At 51.2% G+C, this 16335-nt stretch overlaps 1 protein-coding gene across 6 annotated transcripts in view; it reads right to left on the bottom strand.

The window, feature by feature from the left end:
- The window catches only part of Pde9 (phosphodiesterase 9), a 150912-nt gene that overhangs the window by 7493 nt on the left and 127084 nt on the right, over positions 1-16335 (bottom strand). For all 6 annotated transcript variants that reach the window (XM_025306633.1, XM_025306632.1, XM_025306634.1 and 3 more), the window contains 3 exons: positions 15563-15687; positions 14652-14859; positions 11804-11918 (listed from right to left, as the gene is read on the bottom strand). In XM_025306633.1, the coding sequence (XP_025162418.1) occupies positions 11804-11918; positions 14652-14859; positions 15563-15687 (448 nt within the window). The remainder of the gene's footprint in view (positions 1-11803; positions 11919-14651; positions 14860-15562; positions 15688-16335) is intronic.

The raw sequence follows: 16335 nt of genomic DNA, 5'->3' as shown, positions 1-16335 counted from the left end.
ATCGCACGATACGCGCAGGAGAAACGGCCGTCCGCCACGGTGAGAAAGAGCGAAGGGACGAAATCGCGAAAAGCGGTCGCGCGCGCGCGCGGACGCTTATTTACTGACTACCGCTAATTGGTAATCCGCATTTAGCCGGGCGGCGCGTCGAATCACGGTGCGAGCGCGCGATAATGCGCGCTTTGTGACACTCGCCATTATGCGCTAACCATAGCGAGCCGTATTACCCAGATAACGGTAGCTTAATAGCATTTCGCGGTAACATGACAGAGGCTAACCGCTGGCGGACAGCCCGTCACGACGAACGGAAGCGTGCGGAACTCGCGAGTCAATGGAGGTGTTATGCGCATAACGTCTCCGCTGTTTTCTTCGGATCGCTGACCCTCGAGAACGGCCGCACGTGGGCCGATCCAATGTTGTCGCACACACCGTCTAGAGACCACTTCATTCAGTATTCGCATCTTCGAGGGTCAGTCGCTGCTGCGAACGTTCTTCGCCGAGAAGTGCCGTGAAATTTCCCCCCCCCCCTCTGCTCCAAAGTTGAGGAATATTTATACGCGAAGAGAAAAGTTTGATTGACTTGAGATGAAGACACGATAGCGAACCAGGTGCTGCATTCCGATCCTCAAAGTCGAATCGAATTCGCCGGAAATCCTGCTTCCTTCAGCCAAAATGCAGCTGGTTCTTTCACCGTCGCGTTAATTCGAGCAAACTTATTTTCCACGTATGATCTTTAGCAGAGTTCCCTCCCCCTCCCCCCCCTCCCCCCTCCGGCCGGTTGATCCGCCCAAGACGTTTTTCCTTCCAGCGTGTTTGCTCTCCAAAGACCGACGATCGAGCAAAATACCGAGCCGATCGTCCCGGTCGTTTCAGATCCATCTTCGGATGATCCGTACAGCATCATCCCAAGATGAGAACCCAAGACGACCGAGACGGAAACGTAAGACCTCAACGTAAATGCCGACCTAGAAACGGAGCGCACGGGGGGAAAAGATCCTTCCTCAAAGTCTCTCCTCCTCGCAGTGTCGTTGCGGACGAGAGACGAGAGCCGGTAAGTAATTATTCGCGCAATCAATTCGCGCGATCGACCCGAATATCTGACGAGAAACGAGAAAGTGTTCGCGACGCGCAAAAGGGGGTTGAATCGGGACGAGTGGTAAGAAGGGAAACGATTACGGCACGTACGGCGGGTGGGGCGAGGCGGGGGGGGGAGGGGGGAGGGGGGTTACAGCCTCGCCTCGATGCGGAGGCCGGAAGCCGCTCCGACTGCTGCGCCGTAATCGTTCGCGAGGAAGCGCTGGTGAATTACGGTAAACGGGAGCCGCGGCTTAATGTACCGTGGCGAATTGTCCCGCGAGTATCACGCTTCGTAGGGACAGGAACGTCTCTCGCCGCGAATGCCACTGCCTCTAATGGCGCGATTTGCATGTCGATGCGGCGCGGCGTCTCCGCGTGCGTGACTGCCGCCGGAGGTGGAAACAAACGGCGGAGCGAACGGAGCTTTGCCAACACCGTTCGCCCTCCCCCCTCCCCCCTCCCCTCCCTCCCCGCGCCCGAGTACCTTCCCTCTTGTTCTCTTTTCCACTTCTTCCTCTTCTTTTCTTGTCTTTCCTACAGCTGCGAGCGCCCTCGATACTGCTCGGCGACAGGATGAGTTAAGGATAGAAGCGCGGCCGGTGGTGTTTCTTCCCGCGATTTTTTTCTCATTTTTTCTCAAGCTGGGACGAGATTAAGGAATGGCTAAGGTGGATTGAAAACGAGAGTTATGAAGCGCCGCAAAGGCCGGGGAACGTGCGGCGAACTTGATAGATCGTTTCATCGTGAAGAAAAGCAACGTCGGAGCGAGGGGCTCCGAGGGGAAGATGGTCGGGCAGCAAGTTGGGTTAAGGAGGATTGACCGGATGCCGTCGCACGCGGTGTGAATTTCGCGCGATTTGCATGATTTCGCGGGCTCCCGCGTCCGTAAATTGCGAGACAAGGTGTTGTCGAGGCCGGATCGTCGGAACGATGTCGGCGCGAACATAACGCGCACCGACCGCTTCTTCAAGTGCCCGACGAATTACGGCCGCGCTCTTACTCGAGCGCATCTGCATAAGAATGCGGTACTTCAAGACGAAATAGGATTAGGCCCTTAAGCCGTCGTGAGCAACTTTCTAGCGCGAGAGACCTCCGGAAGGTGTTTGGAAGTTCCGTCGAAAACACGCGCGCTCGTCCTTCGCTCACACAGCTCGTCATTCGTCGAGTCCTCTTTCCGGGGCCTTGCTCCTCGACAATCATAATTACCGAGTACATTGCGTTTAATTAGCGGAAAAGTTTAATGCGCTTACATCGCCTGACGCGGCGGCGCTCTATCTCTGTCTAAGACGCTCGTGCTGTTCGCGAGCGAATCGTTAAAGTTAGGAGCGCACAAAGACGAGAACGGGGGGGCTTTATCAATAGAGACAAAATCTCACGTAGTGTTCCATGCTCGGCCAAGAAAACAAAGGGTAGACGGAAGAGCGGAGAGCAGAACACGCAGGATTGAGAAGAATGGCAGACGAGGAGAATCACACGATCTGCCGAAAACTACGGGTGTGTGTGACACGTCCGTAATATTTTATGCCGCGGCCGGCACAAACTCGCCGGTGATATCCGCGCGAAAATTTACAACGCGCGACAGGATATAACGTAATGACGTTTGAGGGCGAACCAACTGCATTATCCGCACTAATCGCCCTTGTCGCCGTTATTGCGTTCATTTTGATATTGATTCCCTTAGACGCGGCCCACGATCGACTGATAGATTACGCGCTACGTATGCAAATTAATCTCGCAATCGTGCTCGCTGCTTCGGCGTGATATTTAAGGCCCAGAGCCAAATGAACCGCAAGTTTACCGCTTCACTTGCGTCACGCTACCGCCCTATGAATATAAAGGAGAAAATTACGCTGCGAACACGACAAAAGGCGCGCGCGCGTGCGTGCGTACACATGCACGCACATTTGCATGCACTACACATACACGCGACGCACACACAGAAAGCGCCTCAGCCATTCATGCCGCCTAATTGTTCCGCATAATGTTTCTTTTCCAAAATCGCTCGTTCCGAGTTGTGTGCGTTCCCGCTGATAAGCGAGTTGCGCGACAAAAGAAAGCAAACAGAGGAGAACTCGCGCGCAGAAACGACCGGGTTTCCGGCAAATGCAAAACTCCCTCCGTCAGCCGCGATGGCCGCGCCGGTGGATTTTCCGGAAAATTTACGGGCCGAAATTCGCAGCTCGGATTTTCTTCATCCGCAAGGATCGCGGATCGCGAACGGGGATGAATGGGACGACTCCGAGGACGATTCGAGCGCAAAGTTTCTTTCGCGCGGTTTCGCGATATTCCATATCTTATTCCAACACTCGCAAGTGTGGCCTTCGCAGGCACGGAGAGAGGAGCGCGAAGACGCGCTGAGAGAGAGAGAGAGAGAGAGAGAGAGAGAGAGAGAGAAAGAGCTTATAAAGATCTCGGCGAGCCGAGCCGAGCCGAGCGACACGCGCGGTGGCAAGACGTGCTTCATAAAACTCCCGGACGCACCCGAGATCGTTCTCGAGGGTGGAAGGTTATAGTTCTTCGGAGTTTCTCTTTATAGCGGCTAGCTTGCCCCGTATTAATGCACGTGGAATCACGCGGTGAGACGCGCTCTGAGAAGCGAGAGAGCGAGCGCACGTCGTGTTACGTGGAAGATTACTTACAACGCGCGTTACTTGCTTCTCGGCGTACGTAAAGAAACCGGATTTTACGTAACTGAATAACTAATTTTAATGGAACGGCAGCGGCCTCGTGGGGGCGAGTTATCTTCTTATTTTTAGATATGTATAATGTATATATGCATCTCGGAACGAGAGGAAGGGAGAGAGAAAGAGGGGGAGAGAGAGAGAGAGAGAGAGAGCTATAAAGGGCGCCAACTCCTTTATTGCGAGTGAATTATTCAATCGCATGAGAGGGGAGGTTTGCGAAACTTGCGCTTTGAAAGTTTAACGCGACCAGTCAGCGGGGCATCCGATTATTAATTCAAATGTCATATCAAACGTCACCCGTATAAAGATTCGAAAAATACACTGACGTCACCGTTCGACACACGCAACAGTGAATAATATCTGAATTGTGGATAAAAATGTAAAAAGAACATCCAATGAAGAAAATATATGCAAATAACATGTTCGCTCTTTTTATCATACATTTGTTGTAATACCGATCGGCGGATGTAACGAATGATAATATAAAATAATAATAATCGGCACGTAGTATCTGTGCTGTGTATTCTACATCATTCGCGAACGGCAAATGTATATCCTTTACAGTCGCTGTCCTGCGATATTTTGCGCACGTATTTTTCTTTTTTTTTTTTTTTCTTCAACATTATACCATGCGACATGAAAATATATACACAAGAAAACGCGCATTTGTTACGCGTGAGCGTAACATCGCGACGCGCGAAATTTAGCCTCGCAGCAGGGACGTTCGTTATCGCTGGTCGCGAGGCATCGTTGTGTCGATCCGCACCGATTGTGTTGGTCTCGCGGCGACCAAAGCGCGAAGAGTCGAGCTTAATTGCGTTTGCAAACGCACCCTCGGGCGAGTCAGGCCGACGAGACACCTTGATGGACGGACGAGCGATGTAAAGGACAGCTGGCGCATGTACGACGCTGCATTTGCGTCCTACGTGTGCAAGAAGGAAGCCTGACGTCATCGCGATAAAAGTCGAAGTGGTATCTTTGATCTTTGCTTTATTGGCGGGCCAATTTCCTGTCCTCCCACTCAACAAGTCGAAAACGAGATTTTCATTGCGTGCCTTCGGGGTCTTTTCGTACATGCATGTTACAGCGAAAAAAAGCATCATTACATACACGCTGGTAGAAAAACAAAGAAAACAAAGAAAAATCGCCGAATACAACGGGCAGAATATATGATTGGCGTGGGTCAGTTAATTGGAACGTTATGCTCGGTTCTTGCGTCGACGCGTCCCGTTGGTAGGCGATGTATAGATCAATTTTGCGTAACTGCGGTTATAGTGACTGTTATCGTAATATTATAACGCAGCAGCTGTGCTAAGCCGATCTCTCACACATGTTAATTCGGTTAAAATAATGTCTAGTACGATCTAAAGTCTCACATCGATGACTCATCACGGCGAATGCAATCGGCTAATTCCACGATCATGCATAAATCTCTAAATCAAATTTGTGCCACATTAAAATTCATTTCAAATTGGCCGAGCATTGAAGAATTTACAGAATTATAAAACAATCGAGAATAAACAACTCGAAAAAAGAAACAAATAAAATGTTGACAAATGAGACATTGAATCAAATCGTGCATCTCTAAACCGAATTTTTAAACCGATTAAACATTCGATCGAAAGTCTCTATCTTCTCCGCCCAGGAACGTTTCGCAAAGGACATTTCTGTGCTTTTGCAATTTAATTTGGAAGCCTGAGAAGATAAATAATCTGCAGGAAACTTTTTGCATACGTATAATCGCGCCTTTTGCCACAACAGAGCGAGAATATGGTAGATTGCTTTACTTTGTTATCAGGAGAACATAATGCGCAAAAAAGTGACACGAAATTCTGGTGGAAAATTGAAAATTCCGCAAATTTTTTCAGTTGCCTCAATTCCGCATTTTCGTATCAGGAGAATATAATGAGCGAAGAGGTATTTCGAATTTCTGGCGGGAAATTGAAGAATTCCAGATTTTCTCAATTTCGTATTTTCGTATATCACGAAAATATGCGAATGAGCGAAGAAGCAGCACGAAATTTGGAAGAGAAGTCTTTACACTTTTGACGTTCCTCATTCACTTTGGCATTCCCTGAGGCCAAAGCTGAAAATTTGTTGATCCGCGCGAACGAGGATTCGATACGCACACATAATCACTGATTTTTCCAGCCCATGCTTCGCGAGACACCTTTCGCGTCACGTGCGTCACGTAATTCGGGTGGCCTTTCAGGCAGAATGTATGTACGTTGCCGCACGGCGAGGCAGCGTAACGCGCGGTACACATTATGTGCAAATCAATCAGTGTCGTCATTGCGACGGCGCTAATAAATAGACGAGATTACTCGAGCCAGCTGAATTATACTCACTGGATTAAAATCACATGACCCGAATCCTGCCGCATGCTCTCTCCAAATTCAACGTGTTATTTCTGCTGCGCGACAAGCCGTCGGATGACGACGCGGTTGATCTCCCGTCGCGATCGTGCGTAAAAATACGAATTAAACAGAAACTTCAAGCACACACACACATTGTCGTGTCGACGTTCCGCGCAATCGGAAATGTTTGTGCTCTCTCTCTCTCTCTCTCTCTCTCTCTCTCTCTCTATTCCTCACAATTACGCATCAACACGTTGAATCAATTTTGCCGGTAAATTAATGAAATATCACTTCGTTATCTCGAATGTGCGAAAAATTCAACAATGCACAATACTGATTTCTCCCTTTCACCCTCTCTCTCTCTCTCTCTCTCTCTCTCTCTCTGCATCTCTCACACCTAAAAATGTCCGAGATGTAACACCCATCGCGGAAAGGTTCCCGGACTGTTAAATAAACGCCCGAATATCTGACGCGCTTAATCGCGCGTCATTTCGACGCAATCTGCAAAATCCCGCCGGCTCGCGCTGTGCAAAGTTGGTTCTCATTCTACCATGCGGCGATTAAAATTGCAACAAAGCGAGCCAGCGGCTCGCCGTACGACTGTAGTAATAGTTGCAATTAAATGGCAAGATGTGGGAGAGAACGTGCGGTCAATGGGCGACAAACTTTGTGCGCGAGTACACGATTTTCCGCGATAACTGTCGTAATGTGAGCCATTATCGTGCGTCGGGAGTGGACTATAAATTCTGCAACAATTATAATTAAATTTGCCTGTAATGTATTGAAGGGTGCCGGCCGGCAAAGAGGGAGGAAGGAGGGGGGGGGGATATCAATTTCGCACAGCTGTTGATTCGCGAGCTGCTCTCTCTCTCTCTCTCTCTCTCTCTCTTTGCTTGGAAGCGCGAGGAATTACGCCACGGCTGCGCCGCAATGCGTTTTGATATTCGATACGCAGCGGGATTGCATATTTCGCTGGACGCGGAATAAATCGACGCGAGAACCAGGCGAAGGAGAGGACGAAGAGGAAGAGGAGGAGGATGCACAAGGCGTGGTTGCGCGGCGGCGGCGACGGCTAGGTAACCAACAACCGCATTCCGAGGCATCGTACGACGACGTACGCGCGTACGTTCCCTATTTTAAGAGAGCCGAAGCTGCCCCTGCGCCTCGTCACTTTTCCACGGTCGCGCTTTTCCCAGCCGGGGATTCGCGGAAATGATGCAGCGGGAAACAGCGACTTTCCTCCCGCTTGACGTAACAACCGCCGTATGTCTTTCGCCTTTCCTTTGTTTTTCCGCGTAACAAGTCGAAAATGCCGCGAGAGCGAGAAAGGAAAGCAGGGAGAGAGAGAGAGAGAGAGAGAGAGAGAGAGAGAGAGAGAGAGAGAGAGAGAGAGAGAGAGAGGGAGGGAGGAATAGAGGCGTTATTCTTACACCGCAAAGCGGAGGATCCCTCGTCTCGGTCCGAACGGCGCGGCGAAGCGCGACGAGCGACCGTGATAAAGTAGAAACCTGGATTGTTTTTTTTCCCCTTTTTATTAATATACTGCGCGGAGACACATATCGCGCCGCGGGCGCGCGCGCGCGCGCATGCGCGCACGCGCATGACGCGTAATAAAAAGGAAGAAATCGCAGCGAGCGGCGAATTAATCGCACGAAAAAAAAGCGCAACGGGGAAAAAGCGCGAAAGACACGCGTAATGTTTGAGATCAATTACAACTAAATTAACAACATACGTACACGCACACACACACACACACGGGCGCGCGCGCGGGCGCGTGCTGAATACCCGACGGGTAAGCAGAAGGGCATTATCGCGCAAATAATATCGCGTCGTAATTTGGAAACGCAAAATATACGTCGGTTGTATCCAGTCGCGATTTCATACGCCATAAGCGATTCGATTGCTTTCGGCGGGATTCCGCTGAAATGTAATATCGCGTTCCACCGCCGAGATTCGCGTTAACACTTTATAATCCATATGAATTTTATTATATACGCCTGCGTGTTTATCAAGTAACGATTAAAATGATAAAATGATAAAATATACGCGCGCATCCTCCATGTGACTTTTGTATGTTTCATTAGACCGCGTTCAATATCGGTGCGCAGAAATAATATCACGCAATATTACGATATTACGGTGATACGTTATTTCGTTTTACGATCAAGCCGGCTCGAGGAAACGCGATAACGCTAACAGCGATAACGTGTGTATCCCGCCGCATATTTTTCTTCTCTCTCTCTCTCTCTCTCTCTCTCTCTCTCTCTCTCTCTCTCTCTCTCTCTCCCTCTCCTTTTTTTGTTTCGTTTCTTTCTATCTTTGCCGATGATATACGAGTTTGACTCTCATCTCGCGCGCTCCCATTAAAATACGCGCCCCTCGTACGAGCTAAACAAAATTTAGAAGCGAACGGCTATATTTAACGGGCGCAACGCGCTAATATGAGCCAATGTCAACATATAACGTAAGTTTCAGCCCGAGGCTGAGCAATTTTAATAACCGATAAAGCGACTTTTAATAATAGAATCGGGCCGGCACCGATGTCTGGTCAGTGACGGGCTTTACTACTGCGCGCACCCGAATTTGTCCTTGTGTGTTTATCATCCTCCGCCGTCACACGCTAATCATTTATATCTGCCTTGCGCCTTCGAGACTTCGAGAGAGAACTGCTTTGCGAGAGAAAGGAGAAACCAACTGGCAAACGTTGAATACGCAATTTCCGCTTCGAAAGATAATAGTTTCGCGTCGCAATAAATCTTTTTACTCTTTACCCTTTTTACTCTTCAGTGAAATGGGAGAAAAAAAGCATTCCTTACTTCCTAATAGCCGGAGAGTTGTTCTTGTTTGCAACAGTTTTCTCGCTTCACGAAAACTCCGCAAACTTCCCGGCGGGGGGAAAAATTTACGCGGAATTATGCCTCAACTTTCGCGCTCCTCTCTCTCTCTCTCTCTCTCTCTCTCTCGCCCCTTCACCTCCTGCCCCGCCGGCCGCGCGCCACAGATGCGAATTTTCAGCGACGCTCGGGCACACGAGGAATTTCACCGGAGCAACTAAAGCACAAAGGCTGAAAAACGAATGACACCGTTGCCGAATGGATCGCCGAATGGATGTCACCCGGCGGGTGTTTTCACCTTCGCTCGAAACGACCAATTATCTCGCTGCATCGCTGAGCGCCGCTTTGAAGGGAAAGAAAGGGAAGAGGAAGAACAAACAAGTAGCTCACGTCGCAGACGCGACTCAACGCGCGCGTTCACTTCTCTGAGCGGCGGGGGAAAAAATCAACACGTCCGTCTTATGTGGAATTTATTAGCCGCAGCATTGCGCGCGGTGGTCAGCGAGGGAAGAACCCGCCCTGTTCACGGAGGTTCATCAACTCGCGCGCACGGAGGTCTCCGTAGATCAATCAACTTCCACCATCTTCCATCCGTCTTGCTCTGGGGCCCTTATTTGCGCGGGCTCTCGATCATGTCGATCGCCCCCACCACGCCCCTCACCCCTCACCCGTCCATAAATGAGGCCGCACAATGTACATAATAATAAACCACGCGGGGGAGGAACATATACAACCGCGGGGGAAGAAAAGATCGAGGATAACAGGAGTAGGAGGGAGGAGAGGGGGTTGAAACTTTAATCGAGCCCCACGAGCCGAGAGTCGCGCGCGCGGATTTTATTTCTGTTTGAACTCGTAAAATCAAGAGCACTCCGTTACTCTCCGCAATCGGCCGCAATAAAATCCACGCGAGAAATATCACCGAAGCCCCCGCGCTCACAAAGTCTCTAATGCGCTGCCGACCGCGATCCATATTTTATTTAAACCAACAGCGCCGCGTGCGCGCGCGTGTATGCGGCTTTTCTTCATTCGACGTATGTATCACCGCGACGCGTAAATGTAAATCTCTCACTTTCCATCGGGAAAACGTTTAACTAAAAGGTACCGGATACCAGACGCGCGAGCGCGAATATTTTTGCGTAAACCGGAAGGACAATCGGTCCAGAAGCGCCAGCCACGTGGCTGCTTGTACAGCGAGAATTTACGTCAGGCTTTGTGTGTGTGTGTGTGTGTGTGTGTTTACCATCGCGCCGCTTCAAAGGGAATCGATGTCCCATTTCCAACAATCTATCCCTGATATTTCGATGCGCTGGCAATCGATGCATCATTCCCGCTGAACTTATCCCTAATTTTCCGATGGTAATCGGCAACCTCTGTCTATCTTTGCTCCCTCTCTCTCTCTCTCTCTCTCTCTCTCTCTCTTTCTCTCTGTTCTTTTTATATCGCTGCATAATTAATTTCCACATTGCGCTCTTTGATCTCCGACGTTCAACGCGGCAAATTACGCCGTCAATGGTCGGTTTATTGACTACGAACTTCAATAGGGAATATTTCAATACGGAACTCCGCAATACGGCTTTAGCGTTATTGCGGAGTTCGTTTATTCCCCATCTCTGGTACCGTGATCAATGAGTTGCGCGCGGTGCGATTGTGTCACTTAAATGTAAATAAATATTAGCGCACGTCGCGCCGCTGCTCCACCTACAAGTATTCCGGAGCGAAACTGCGCTCGAATATATCAGCGTGTCTAATAATTCAATTACTCCTGTCTCGGATTCCGCCAGTCGCGGAAATTCGCCGGTCACTCGGACGAGAGAGACCGTGAGCAATCGCGGCGATGTAGATCGATATTGATCGATCCATCGTCTCAACATCGCTTCCATTTTCTCGACGCGGATCTCTTATTCTCCTCCTCTCGGTTGGAGCGCCGCGGAAAACGAAGCGAAAATTCATTCGTCTCCGTCCCGATAGTGCACGAAAGCGCCGCGCCACGCGCACTCGCCTGTCCGCCTGTTTCCATCGAGATAAAATCGACCACGAATCATCCGGAGGACTTGTTCCTCCGGGAGGAAAGGACGCGAGGGACAAGACACCGCGTGTGTACGCGCGAGAGCGAGGAAGCTCCGGCGTCGAGCTCGCTCGCTCGTTGAATAACTTTCCCCGAACTAATCAATCTTCGAGATCGGATCGCGCGTTTGCTATCTGCGCGCGCGGTCGGCGATCGATACGCGAATCGACGCTTAATCACAATGACATGGAACGCGGAGGCTCTCGCATTAGCCCCCGCGCTAGCTCTAGTCGTACTCGTCGTCGATCGACCGCCGTTGGACGACAATGTAACTGGAAACAGCGGCATATTGCTGCTTAATAGATAGGATTATCGCAGCCGCTTAATCATCCCGCGGCTCTACAAGCTGGACGCGCGGCCTGTCCGACGCAACGGGCTATTGGCATTTCGATCGAGCATCCCCGCGGAAGCACCTCATTGACGATCCCGCCCACGTAATATCGGTATCAAGGGTTTGCGAATAAGGAGCGTCGGAAAACAGGTTTTTCCCCCTTTTCGCTCACTTCCTTTTTCCTCGCGTAAGAGTCGCCGCGCGAATCCCATTTCCCGACGACCGGCGGTCGCGAGTGCGTCATCGCGATTGAACGACAAGACCCAGTCTTGTCGGCTCGTCGTCTCGTGCCTTCGTGGACGCGAGATTGGACGCTTCTCCGTTTCGTCGCGCGCTACTTCGCTACGAAACCTGCGCCCTGCGTTGGACTTTTTCGGGCTGGGTGAAGATTCGCGCTGCCCACGATATATATCGCGCGCCGCACCCGGTGTATAAAATAACTCGCAATGACTCACCAGATATTGAGAAACTTCTCCCGAATCTTCCGCTTCATGCTGTCGCTCTTCCGGCGGTACTGCAATCTGCGGCAGGAATCCGTGTAGATGGGCTCCAGAAGCTGCTTGTAGAAACCTGCGGGAGACAGCGATTTCGAGATTACCGAGAACTTGCAGGCTCCACGGCGAGGGATAGATAGATAGATATAGATAAAGTGAGAGAGAGAGGGAGAGAGAGAGAGAGAGAGAGGGAGAGAGAGAGGGAGAGAGAGAGGGAGAGAGAGAGAGAGACGCGAAGCAACGAAGCACCGAGCGTGAAAGAACGCGTCGAAGGTAAAACGTGGAGCGGCGAAGCAATTTTTCGCCAAGTTTGCCGGCCATTTTGCGCCATAACTGCATTTCTGCCGAGAGGGTTTCATATGCCCGTAGTGTGTGTCGCTTCGTCGTCGCTCCGCGCCTCGCAACGTCCCAGTTTCGCAAGCTCCCGGCCTCGTCGACCGACCGAGAAAAACGGAATTTATACTTCCGTCCGTCGCGAGTGACGCGGAGTGACGCGAGTGACAAGATTCGCGAGCAAATTAAATCGCAGCGATACACAAATAGACGTCGCGCGGATTAATTTTAGCCGCGCGAGTCCAGTGCGCGCGCGGGGACAGTTAAATGGAATTGGTTATACCCTCTGTATATACTACCCGACTTCGACTAGAAGTCGAAGATAGGAATAGCTGAAGCGCGCGCGCGCGGTTCCTTGCATGGACAAATATTTATTCAGCGGCCGGACATGCCGCTAGTTTATTCGCTCATATATCCGTCACTCGCGTCGGATCGTAAAGTTTTTCGCGAAACTTCCATATTTCATCGGCACGTCCGACCTATCCCATCGCGAATCTCCACGCAAGTTTCGCTCCTTATTCGACGTCGCGGAAACGGCCAGCGAGATCTCAAAGGGCGAATTCTTATCGCGACGCGGACGTTTTGACGTTGGTCAGGAATTAATCCACCGCGCGCGAGCGCTCTAACGAATCGCGCAGATATTTCACCGAAACACACACACACACACACACACACACACCGACGAAAAGCTGACTTATTGTTTCTCTCTCATCTGCCCGTAATATCTCGTGAATTATTCCTCCCGCCTTTTGTCCCACTTTTGCTTCCTCCTCCAACTCGGCTCGACTTCTCGCGCGATTTCCTTTTTTTTACAACGTGACGATTTAATGCAAGCCGTCCTGCGAGTCGTTTCCTCGAATTTCTCGGCGCATGATACGGAAAGAGGCAGCGATCCCAATTAAAAATAAGAGTGATTGCCTAATCATTTAATCACACTCAATCACACTTAATTCCAGCGAGCCGAGGATTAATCGCGACGAAGCGTTTGTATAGCGAATTGAATCGTGATAACTTTTCCAATCCTCTGATAAGGTTGGTATAGCGGCGTCGCGCTCAATTTTCGAGCGCTTCTGGATTTTCGGATGTTGCCGAGAGCGAAGGATTTGCGAGCGATTTAGACTGCATGCGAGATAGATGAAGATACCAGCGTATTTCGAATTTCGTGCTCGCGTTAAAATATGAAAACGCGGTAAATTCTTGTCGGGAATCAAACGCGATGCGCCTCGTAGGAAAATAGCGCGTGTCTCTCGCCGCGTTCTCCCTTTTCTTTCCCTCCTTCCCACCTCTCCTCTTTTTCTCGTTCTTTTTCGCGCATGTTTCTTTCTCAAACATATATAATCGATGAGGAAATATTTATCGAATCAATTATCAGCAAACGAACGAGTTTAATATTTTTTTTCTGTGCTCTCTCAAAGTGAATCGGTGAAACTCACTGTCAATCGGCACACTGATACACCGATCGTCGGTGCATAATCGCTTGATTGACAGTGAGTTTCAGCGATTCGCTTTGAGAGAGAACTGAAAAAAACAGACGGCTCCGCTTTACCGAAAATCCGCATTACCGTCAATCGGAAAATTATACTTCTAATCTTTCTGACAGATACGAGGAATTTCAGGAGGAACTTCAGGAGGAATTTGAGGAATACGGATTTTAATGCGCGTCCGCTGCATGCTGACGGCATCTGACTGCAGAACGGACTAAGAACGGAGACGGCGAGGAAAAAGCGGATCGAAAAGCGACCGGAGGAGGAGCTCTCCCGAGGTGACCCGCCGCTCGTCCATATTTATCTTCAATTTCATTTCGCTTTGATCGCGCGGACGCAATTTCATCAAAAAAGTCTTTGTCTCCTATATCCGATAGGGACAATCGCGCGCAATTTCCCATTCCCGAACAGCGGGGGGAGGCCGACGGCGCGGCGACCGATCTCGAGCGCCGCCGCCGATGCTGATTCTCGCCCGCGTGGTCCGTGCCAATTTCGCGCGCGCGCGCGCGGGAAGAGTACCCATCGCGACGATAAATTAATTTTAATAGTCGCTCGCACACGCGTACAAGCCGCGATAATAGACCGCGGAAAGCCCATTATCCATATGTATATAATCATCGGCGGATAATAACGGCGGTGCCATCCGCGCCGCCGCGCCGCGCCGCACCGCGCCGTCGCCGCCGGAACGTTTCATTCCGCTAATGCTCGCCATTTATGTCAAAAGTAAAATCGATACCGCCTGCCCGGCTCCTCCCTACCCCCGCCCTACTCCGCGCCCCGAATTACCCCGGTCGCTGTGGGATCCAATTACGAGATCGAATTCACCGCGGCACGAAGCCTATCCATAAATTTCGCACGCGCGCGCGCGGTTACTTAGCCGTGGCTGGAAATCCGTCGTGCGGCCAAACGCGACATCCCCGTCGATATTTCCACGCGTTTCAGCGATCCGCCGTCAAGGTCAAGGAGTGCACAGCGCCCGCGGTTTTACTCACTGAGCCAGCTCAGCTGGTCGTTGTTCTCGAATTTGTTCTTGAAACTGTCCACTTGGCGTTTCAGCTCTCGCAGGGCGAGCGACGGCGCGGCGCAGGAGGCCTCCTCGTACTCCCGCAGCTGCCGCTCCAGAGCCGCCACGCGCCTCTCTAGGGTCCAGAGCACCTCCGCCTCGATCACCCTCGAGGAAGCGGGGTGTGCGCCGACGATCTGCAAGAGGAAAATGCGCGCCCAGCTGGCGTGAGATCGCAACGCTTGCGTCGCAGCACTCCGCGAGCACTCTCGCGCGAATTCTTCGCCCGAGGAGGGCGAGACGCGGCGTTGCGCAATCCGCGATTCGGAAGCGCCCGCCGCGCGCGTTTCATCAGTCTAACGAGCGCAGGCCGACGCTCTCGTAAATATGTAAAATACGCTACGTACGCAGATGGCTTGATTATTTTTTATATGAGGAAGGTCGAAAGTCGAACTTTCGACTTTCCCCAAAGTCACGGCGAACTTATAATGAGAGCCTGCCTTATCGCCAATATTGACGCGCATTGCCCGCGAACAGGCTGGAGAGGGCAAGAGGAGGGTGGGTCTAATTATGTTAATGCGACGGTTTTCTCGATCGCGCTGAATTCTTGCACGTGACCGCTGAAAGTCCCTCGACTTCTGCAACAGCCGAGCGTACGTCGCGAACGCGTACGTCAATCGAAGTTCGCGCCTCACGCGCCTCTTGAGTCTCCTCAAGAATCGAAAATCCTCGCCGCCGTAAACTTCTCTCTTTCTCGTGAGAGCTAATTTGCCGGAGACGGATATCTCACATCACGAGGAGGCGTTTTGCACCCTCCTCGCACGTGTGCAATCAATCGCGCAACGTCCAACGTGAGCGTCCAGCTGGCGCGCGAGCGACGTGTAAGAAATCCGTGCTTACCTGAAGAACGTAAGGCGTGTCGGGCGTGTTCGGCGGTAGATGAGACGAGATGTTGAACAGCTTATCTCCCTTGCGAAGCTTCACGATGTCCAGAGGGCCAGCCTCCGCCGCGTTTCTGAAGAGTTCTGCGAACAGAAGGCGATCGTAAGTTTTCCCTCGGTCTCTCTCTCTCTCTCTCTCTCTCTCTCTCTCTCTCTCTCTCTTCCCTTCTTACTCTCACTCTCGGTCCCATCCGTCCGCCTCGCGCTCGCTTTCGTTGCGCAAGGAGAGCTCTCGCTCTACGAGACCCTTGAAGTTTCCGACCTCCGTCCACTCGGACGAACCGCGACGGTCAAAGGACGACTCTTTCCCAGCGCAGCGCAATTTAGGTGGACAACGGCCGCGACGATGACGCCGTGTAGAGGGCATTTATGAGAGCGGTTGCCTGATCCCCGCTATTATTCGCACCGCTGTTTACCACCATTTAGCCGAAGGCTGATATTAACTTTATTAAACACGACTCTTCCTCTCGTCAAACTCCCTCCCCCCCTTGCCTCTCTCAGTTGACGGCGCCTCCCCGAGCTCCGCCTTGCGAGACTATTTCCCAATTATGTCGGCTCTGCCGTCGCGGGCGAGATAAACAGCGGTGTTAAGCGGTAACCGTGTGGAAAATAGGAAAAAGTAGGAAAAGAGCCACCCTGGTTATATCGAGCGTGCGGGAAGAAGCTCGAGCGGGACGGAGCGAGGAGGAAGAGCACTCGCTAAACGACGTCTCGTAAGTGCATGTTTTATTC

The sequence above is a fragment of the Harpegnathos saltator genome, unplaced genomic scaffold, assembly GCF_003227715.2.
Source record: "Harpegnathos saltator strain DR-91 unplaced genomic scaffold, Hsal_v8.6 scaffold791, whole genome shotgun sequence".
NCBI lineage: Eukaryota > Metazoa > Arthropoda > Insecta > Hymenoptera > Formicidae > Harpegnathos > Harpegnathos saltator.
This window is presented reverse-complemented; position numbering and strand designations above follow the sequence as displayed.